The sequence below is a fragment of the Biomphalaria glabrata genome, chromosome 11 (assembly GCF_947242115.1).
Source record: "Biomphalaria glabrata chromosome 11, xgBioGlab47.1, whole genome shotgun sequence".
Lineage (NCBI taxonomy): Eukaryota > Metazoa > Mollusca > Gastropoda > Planorbidae > Biomphalaria > Biomphalaria glabrata.
In genome coordinates this window covers 13,911,970-13,921,386 of record NC_074721.1, presented here as the reverse complement: position 1 = coordinate 13,921,386, position 9,417 = coordinate 13,911,970, and the positions used below count along the sequence as shown (strand labels likewise).

General features: G+C 36.1%; 1 protein-coding gene across 1 annotated transcript; it reads left to right on the top strand.

The window, feature by feature from the left end:
* The first annotated feature begins 617 nt into the window (after window positions 1-617).
* LOC106054839 (procathepsin L-like) lies at window positions 618-8,642 on the top strand. Its single transcript, XM_013210901.2, has 9 exons — window positions 618-727; window positions 2,735-2,865; window positions 4,000-4,105; window positions 4,208-4,357; window positions 4,470-4,593; window positions 5,439-5,539; window positions 6,205-6,357; window positions 6,757-6,881; window positions 8,437-8,642. The coding sequence occupies exons 2-9, from the start codon at window positions 2,735-2,737 to the stop codon at window positions 8,534-8,536; spliced, it is 990 nt and encodes a 329-aa protein (XP_013066355.1). The 5' UTR covers window positions 618-727; the 3' UTR covers window positions 8,537-8,642.
* The last annotated feature ends 775 nt before the right edge of the window (window positions 8,643-9,417 follow it).

Below are 9,417 nucleotides of genomic sequence, written 5' to 3'. Positions count from 1 at the left end.
TTTATAACCTTTGTTTAGTAAAGAAAAAATATTTTAGTTAGCAACAGTGATGTAGTGCTAGAGCTTCATTGGTATTTGTCTATTTCAAAATGTCTCCCAATCTTTTCTTGATTTCATCTTCTTGCTTCTTAGTTTAGGTGACATTGTATCGCCACCACATTTCTTTTGGATTGTGTAAATTGTATAGAAGAGACAGAGAACCACGTGGCTAAAATTTGTTTACGATTGGTGACTGAGGTCCATTAATCAACAACATTTGACAAGACATGAACTTTTACATTTATTTTTATCTTAATATTAAAAACGTCTCAATGAACAAAAAAAAAACGTATTCAAGTGTGTACACGGTGTATCTGGAGTAAATGTAATTATCGTTGGTCAGTAGTCTACTCCTAATCCACACATCACACATTCGCGTCGTGGACACTCGGTCAGAAGACAAACATCGCGTTGACAAGATTCATTGACCACCTTGCGTATCTAGCCATATGGAATTTGAGTACCGGGTGTCCTTGAGCAGACTACCAATCTGGGGTGCTCGATAGGGCGTGACCTAAATACCCGCATCGATACTTGGCCTAGTGACTAATGAATGGCCAATTGAAACTCGTGACCGTCACGCGGTGTCCAGTGTATCAAAGGCCTATATAAGAGCTAGACAGTGGACACTCGATCACTCTGGTTCTGTTGATTCATTTTGGTTTACTGGACACAAGACGTCTTGAAGGTATGTACAATGTGTAGCACCACTGACTCTAACGTTTAGACATTTGTTTCGAATTCATTACTGGAAATATTCATTCTTGGCGAAAAAAAACAACAACACATGAAAATAGCATTTCGGTGTCTCCGGTATACAAAATATAGAAAGTGTTTTGATTTTTTTAAAAATCTTTTTTCTGCACTTTTTGGTACTGTAAAATCAAAATTTATGAGGTCTTCCGTCTAGACAACAAAACAAGGTCAATAGTTCGAATGATTTATACTTTTACTGTGTGAACTTAAAACTTAGTTCAAAACCAATGAGCAATTAACTAGTGGGAATAAAAGAGATATGATATTATTCACATCAACTGCCAGGCATTGAGATAGTGTTAAAGTCATAACTCAATTCTTGTTCATAAAGTTGGTAACAGTGAAGTTTAATGGAGCGTCCTTGACATTGTTTTGTCTATCGATCTAAGCGTGCATGTTTTTGTTTGTTGAGACAAACTCTGCGAAGTCATTAGTTCCTCCTGACAGCTAACCGGTTCTATGCTTTAATGGCACTAGGGAAGAAAAAGCATTTATATGAATTTGTCCTAGCATATGAGATTAGATATGTGCCTTCACTTTTGTATCTTTCTGAGTATTTTTTTTAATGTAATTAATATATATCTATAATTACTCAGAAGAAAAAAAAAACCAACAAGGATAAAGTAAATACACTTTTTTTCCCATATCTTAGGATTAAGGTAGGATTTTTCTTCTCTTTAAGGAAAGTTTAAGCATCATCATGAAGTGAGCTGTCCCAATAGACAAGAGTTTGCTTCTCATAATGACACAAATGTGATTAACACATTAATAAGCTAAAGTCTATTTTTTAAAAATGCCTGAAATTTACAATACAAGAAATATATTTTGGTAATGGGATGTAGATTTATTAAATCATCTCTTTATAAATAGTTTTGTTTTGTAATAGATGTAAACTAGGCATATAATGATAGAAGTATACATTGATTGCTTATATGTAGTCTGTAGATTATCTCTACACAAAGAAATACATTTATAGTTAGTTACTTAATGATTGTCACCGACACTATTTCATATTTGGAGATACAAACACTTTCTAGAGACCGCTAATGACATTGAGCTGCCACAAACTTCAGTTTTTATGGGGAAAAAAACACCTTTACAACAGCACTAACAAACGAATTTGTTTATTTTTATAAAACCACAGACTTTGACCTGACATCGGTCTAGTACTTGCACGCAGTCATTGTGAACATTTGTTTTCATCCTCTGATGGAACTGCCAGACTACAGCTTTCTGACCTTTCAGTTGTAGAATCCCCATTCCATCCACACAGCTTTCTGACCTTTCAGTTGTAGAATCCCCATTCCATCCACACAGCTTTCTGACCTTGTAGTTATAGAATCCCCATTCCATCCACACAGCTTTCTGACCTTTCAGTTGTAGAATCCCCATTCCATCCACACAGCTTTCTGACCTTGTAGTTATAGAATCCCCATTCCATCCACACAGCTTTCTGACCTTTAGGTTGTAGAATCCCCATTCCATCCACACAGCTTTCTGACCTTTAGGTTGTAGAATCCCCATTCCATCCACACAGCTTTCTGACCTTGTAGTTTTAGAATCCCCATTCCATCCACACAGCTTTCTGACCTTGTAGTTATAGAATCCCCATTCCATCCACACAGCTTTCTGACCTTGTAGTTGTAGAATCCCCATTCCATCCACACAGTTTACCCACAAGTTCCAGAATGTCCCTCTCCACTTTCACTCGCTTATTTCAATCGACTAACTTACAACCTGATAAGACACTGTCCACTCATTTCTTCGACCATCATTTGTAGTCCTTCAAAATATAATTGCCCTTCCGAACCCCCCCCCCCCCCCCCCCACTCGGCTTAAAGAACACTTAACATTTTTATCCTCCAATGGAATGTCTTCCTGTAAGGAAACAACTTTTTGAACTTATATTCAGATGTTTTCTTTTATTGTATGTCTACAGATGTTACGCTTTCTAGTTGTTGCTGCTTTGATTACACTGTCCTGTGCATTGCGTTCAGAACTGAATGACTTGTGGGCCTCTTTCAAGGAGAGACATGGCAAGTCTTACACTCGCCAACACGACGTCATGAGGTTTGTACTTCTACATTTATATAGTAACTAAAAACACACCCAGCTTCACAAAACACTTCGATAGTTACTTTTTATTGTCTATATTGTTAAATTTCCCCGCAAAAATACGTCCGGCACTCTCATCATGTTAGAAACTTTTCAAACCCCTGAACCCATTCATTATATATTGTTTCGGCACAAAACATGATAGTTGTCTTTGGTCTAGACTCCTCTATGTGCTTTAAGTAATCAGAGAGGGTAAAAAAGACTAATAATTAGTATATATTTATAATCTAGGTTTTTGGATTAAGTGGGTGCTTAAAGCCAAACCCTTATAAGATACCATTTCACAGTTTGTTAGTTTTTCAAATTGATTGAAATTGGGGATTAAAGGACCAGGGGATGAAGTGACCAGAAGTCGTATATTCAAAATGGAGCGTCTGATTATTCTGTCAATAGCTTGTTGCTGTCTCTCTCTCGCTAGCCTAATAGTCTCATCATAGTTAATCTCTTATTACCTATGTAATATGTTCTGGCGCTTCGTAGGATTATCTTTAAATCTATTACATTATAAAAGGTTTTGGTATTATAATAGGTGGAGGGGATCTGTTTTGTTCTTTATAAACCAGGCTATATCGGGCTTTTCAAGAGCAAGTTTAAATTTCTATTTCTTTAGTTGAAATCAGCAATTAGAAATTAGGCACCTCTTTCGGAAATACAGGTTTTTATCCCATTTTTAAACTTTTGTAATTACAATCTACGAGAGCAACTCAATAAAATTACCACAGCAGGTAAATACATTGATCTGTACTCCATATAAAAAGTTGGACTTACAATTTGTGTATTACACCAAAGAAAACATTATAACTATAAAAACCAAAATCTACATTTACATCAGATTCACTCATGATTTACACGTGAAATGTTTATATCAGTTTTTATTTAATAATTTGATTGCTAGGGGGACAAAGAGTTTTTGTGTCTGTCTTTGCTATCAGTGTCTTGTATTTCTTTTGTGATGTTAAAATCTCAAAATCTGAATCAGTTCATGTAATATTACTCCTACAAAAACTTATTTCTTTGGCAAAGTTTCTCAAATTATGTTTCCCTGATCATTGTTTGTAAAGTATATGTAATGAAATGTGTCAATTTCAGGAGAGAGATATGGGAGTCCAACATTCAACGCATTGAAAAGCACAACATTCTGGCTGACAGGGGCGTCTACACCTACTGGATGGGCGAAAATGAATTCGCAGATTTGGTAAATTAAATTAAAATTATGTTTTAGCTTTTTTTCTTAAAACATCAGGTGTCAGTAAAAAATAATTTTAAGACCAAATTTGAATGTTATTAATTATTTCAGACCAACGCTGAATTTAGAGCCATGAAAAACGGATTCAGAGCCTCCAACAAGACATCTCATCATGTCCTGTATGTGTCCGAACCAAATGTTGCACTTCCTGCTGAGGTCGACTGGAGAAAGGAAGGCTACGTCACAGGGGTCAAAGATCAGGTTGGTTGGACACGTGAATTGTAGTGCATTTTCAAAATTACAACTTTATTTAGATTTGTATGGAATATATTTGTCTTGTTATGTATGTGTGAAATGGATCGTTCTATTGCAGGGTCACTGCGGTTCATGCTGGGCTTTCTCTGCTACTGGTGCCTTAGAAGGTCAAACTTTCAAGAAAACACAGAAACTTGTCTCCCTTTCTGAACAAAATTTAGTCGACTGTTCCGGACCCTGGGGTACGCCGATATTTTCTATAGAAGTAATTTATACACTGAACATAAGCTTATTATTTGTTAATATGTGCTGCCACATGTGTGTATTATTTATTTTAAATTAGTTTGTAAAAGAAATTATTTTGTTTGGTTGCTTTGAGCTTATTTCTGTGGCCATTGACGTCTCCGGAGATGAGCTTTTCTCTTTGCAATTTTTCATTTGACCAAGGGCACCCTTCCAAGATACACATCCACAGTCAGATGTAATTTGTAATTGCCATACATTGTATTTTCAACCCTATTCCTACTTCTGGTGTGTTGAGATCCAGTACCCATCCTTTATACTTTCACTCTGTGTGGGTCTACCCTATCTATTTTTTTCCCCTTGCCAACAGTTATTGGCAAGCTTATTTACTGGTTTTTAAACATAAAGAAGCAAAATAAAAACTTAGTGACATAGCGATTTCGTTACAACAACGATATAAATATCATTCTTTTGAAATAATTTCACAGTTTAATAGTTAACCTGTGTAGATATCCCTCAAGTCCCAACTTCTGATTCCTAAGTGAACACAAAGATGGTAAATGCTGGTGACGCTCTGTAGACCCCCACCATGCTTCTGATCACAAACTGCATCAGATATATGCCGCTAGTTCCAACCCACCCAGCTGCGTGGTGGGGGGGGGGGGTCGGTGGGCACTGCTGCGTTGGTGACATCGTTCCAACCATGACCAATCAGTGCCCAGACTCTCGTCCGATTCTCTCAACGAGATGAGCCTGTGTCTTACCACTGAAGGCGGACAATGATGATGATGATAGTGATGATGAATGACATAAAAAATAAATTGATTGTGTTGTTGTCAATTAGGTAACCATGGATGTGGTGGTGGACTTATGACCTACGCCTTCACATACATTAAAGATAACAAAGGAATCGACAGTGAAGAGTCCTACCCTTACGTTGGAGTGGTAAGTGCTAAGCTATGTCAATGATCATTTAGTAGTTTTCTGGGAGGTCAAAGATGTCTCTTTTATTTACCCCTCACTGTTTCATGAAAGTTAAAGACAAGCAATAGTAGAAATTAATACTTTGTTAAAAACAAAGCTTATTTAATGGAAAGAATCATTTATCTGAAAATTACAGGGTTTAGCCCTCTTTCTGATATTTAAAACAAAATTAATTAATTAGTACTAAATGATTAACTAATTTGTTAATTTTTAGATTGAATTATGTCGTCAGGTTTATTGAATAATTTGTGCAAAGTTTTAACTTAGTCCCAAAATGGCAAATGTGAGAAAAAAAACATGTTCAAACATTAATAACTTTCAACTGGAGATGTAAATGCCACATGGACTTGATATACAAAATATCTATTTAGAATTATATATTATATTTATAGGCGAAGTGTGTAGAGCGTACAAAGTGACATTCATAAGTTATCTTTATTTTATACCTAATAAAAAACGTGTTTGGTGTTACAATGTTCATCCGTTAGAAAAAAAACTATTCGAGATAAGGTTGTTTAGGGGGTGGAGTGACACTGTTAGCTGACCGCACCGGGTGATACCGATCACACGACCACCTCTGCTCTAGATTACGGTAAAGAAGTAATGCTATTTTTTTTCTTTTTCAGGACCAACCCTGTGCATTTAAACGTGAGTACGTTGCTGCTACTGACACAGGATACGTGGAAGTGGAGTCTGGCAGTGAACAAGCTTTACAACAGGCTGTGGCTGAGATCGGACCAATCAGCGCCGCTATCGATGCCAGCCACGATTCCTTCGTGGTAAGTTAGAGCACATGGTCTTTAGTTGGTCGTTAGAAAATGTACTTCTTTGCAAGGAAGAACATCAATATAGTGTCGGCAACACACACAGGCTCCCTGCTACCATAGAATGACCAGCCGGACAAAGGAGGCACAAATTATGTAGACCTCAGTTCTCCGCCCCCCTCCCCATGATGATGGTAATGGTCGCCAACGAATTATATAAACGAATTAGAATGCTTAGAATATGGTCTTAGTATATAATTGAGTACTTAGAACGTGGCTCTTGTATGTAATTGAATACTCAGAACATGACAGTTGTGTAATCGATTACTTAAAACATGGTTGTTATTTCTAGCTTAAAACGAAAAAAAAAACAAACGAAACACTGACTTTAAAAAATTGTTTTATTTTTTTCAGTACTACAAAAGTGGAATTTACCAAGAACCAATTTGTGGCAACAGTTTAACTGACATGGACCACGCTATTTTGGTCGTAGGATACGGCACAGAAAACGGACAAGATTACTGGCTGGTTAAAAACAGGTAGAAAACAGTTGCACATTCCAATTCCGCCTTGAATCTAACTTGAATCTAACAACTCTCTTTCTACTTTCTACTACTTGAAGCTATAGTGAATATATCATAATATATATCATGTATATCAAGATTTGAACAATATTAGATTTTTATTTTAAAAAATATTTTAAAATTGACAGTGCCTATAGACAGGGCCGGGCTTAGGCCACTGTAACCTATGCGGTGGCAGTGGTCCCCATACTTTCATAGGCCCCGAGTTAATTCTAGGTTAATTTATTTAATTAAACCATTATAAATTATATGTAATAACAGCATTTCCGCGGCCCCCTGATTTTCCAGGGCCTCCTGAAAATCTCATGAAATTACAAAATATATCGAAAAGTCCTGGAAATCTGAAATTATTACAATCTCTTGAAAATTCTTTAAAATCTCCTGAAAAATAAAGACAAAACTATTTTTTGGGTGCCAATCCAACGCGCGATTTAAAGAAAATGCATTTTCAGCTTTCCTTTAATAATATTGCAAAAACGAATGTATTTTCTAATACGAAGTCTTAATTTTGACATTATGCTTATCCCTACCCAGACTGGTCCTCGCGCAATCCGTTTCGCATAGGACCCCGCCATTGTTAGGACCGGCCCTGCATATAGATGTACCATATGTCAACAGGTCGTACACATACTTTGTCACACGTGACGTCAGAACGTGCGTGTGTTTCCTGCGATAAGAAAAGGGAGGCCTAGAATTTCAGGCATTAAAATAACTAGAACTGGACTTCAAGAGCGACTCAAACATGAATATTAGTTTCTCTGCATACTGTCATTAAACGTTTTTTTACTGACTTACTGATTAAAATTTGTTTATACCTTTATAAAAGAAGGTTTAATTTTGAAGACCTCTTCTCAATACTTTTGTATTGCCCAGACATCTATTTAGGAGTTGCATGTCGGGATCGTATGTTGACGTCATGTCCGTGACCTCCAGCGTGCTCATAAAGGCCTTTTGCATACGTCAAGGGCGTGTTTTTTCTCCTATTTAATGCAACTTTTGTAAGAGAGAAAACCCCAACAACTTAAACACTTGTAACTGAGATATACCGTAAGGTTGAAGTCATTTAAATCTCTAGTTCTACATCCCTGAAAAAGAAAAACTGCGCAATTTATTTCTAATTAGGCAATTCTCCATCGGTTTTGTATTACGAAAAGTATCTTTGGGGGAGGGGGGTAGTGTCTTGACCGCGCCACCTGATCAAGTCTGCAGGCTTGAATGACGATTTGTCTTTTTTGGGCTCGACTCCACAGAATTACGTCCTATTGTATTCTTGGGAACTCTTGTGAACCATTTAATGTGTATCACTTTTTTTAATGAAGCGCCTTTAAATGTAATGAAATGAAGTCTCAGTTAATTTAATCCTGTGCATCGCTAGCCTACCAAGTCCAAATACGATCGCTCGTTGCTTGTCTAATACACATTGAAACTATTTCAACTTTAGCTTGTATTACAATTTGTATTTTTTTTACATCTTAATGTTCAACACTTTTTTTTTTTTGGTTTCTTGCAGCTGGGGTGTCGCCTGGGGAGACAAAGGATACGTCAAGATGGCTCGTAACCAGAAAAACAACTGTGGAATCGCCACTATGGCCTCTTACCCTACTGTTTAATTCCAGATGTATCTATTGTGTGTATGTGCGAGTGGACTTATCAGACATGACTGGTTGACAACTAAAACGTTTTACAAAATGTAAATAAATCAATTTTTAAACCATTCTAGTTAGTTTTGTCTTTTTAAATTGAACCAGTTAACAGTTCTTGTATGAGTACAATGCTGCAAATCAAAGACAAGCTCTGCAGCAGGAAGGGTATTTGATGAGAAAACGATGAATAATTAAATAATAAGGATAATGAAAGGATTAGAAACACACTGTTCAACTTTAGTACTAGGCTTTCTAGTCTTAAGTAATAGGTCGAAAACCTATCACCATAAAAAATAAAAAAAAAAAATAAAAAAAAAACAACAACAAACAAACAATAAAAAAGTTATATATAAACAAACTTAATAAAATAGTTTGTGTTATCACTTTAACTCAGAGGCGGCCCCTGCCAGAGTCGCCATTGGGCAAAGAATAAGCAAACTATGACTTATGATTGTCTAATTACTTTTCAAAGAATTCGGCGTTGTTTTTCATATAAAAAACAAATTGAGCAAGTTATTATTGTGCACCCATTCTCAGTACTGTAATACTGCTTTTGAATGACAGGTCCATGAGAAACATGCCTACAAGCATCCCACATCATCGTCATGAAAAGTGTCATTGAGATTTTTTTTTACAAGACGATGTGTATATTGTTAAACTTAAAATATAATAAATTAATTTGAACAAAATATTATTTTATTGAATGCGGATATCGAAATATACGTAAAGTACGTAACAAAATATTGAATACTTCTAAAGTTAGGTATTTAAATCTAGACCTTGAAGACGATGCGCTAAACTTTCCTGAACCTTAATTTATTATACACTTAAATCAAAGCTTTCATTCG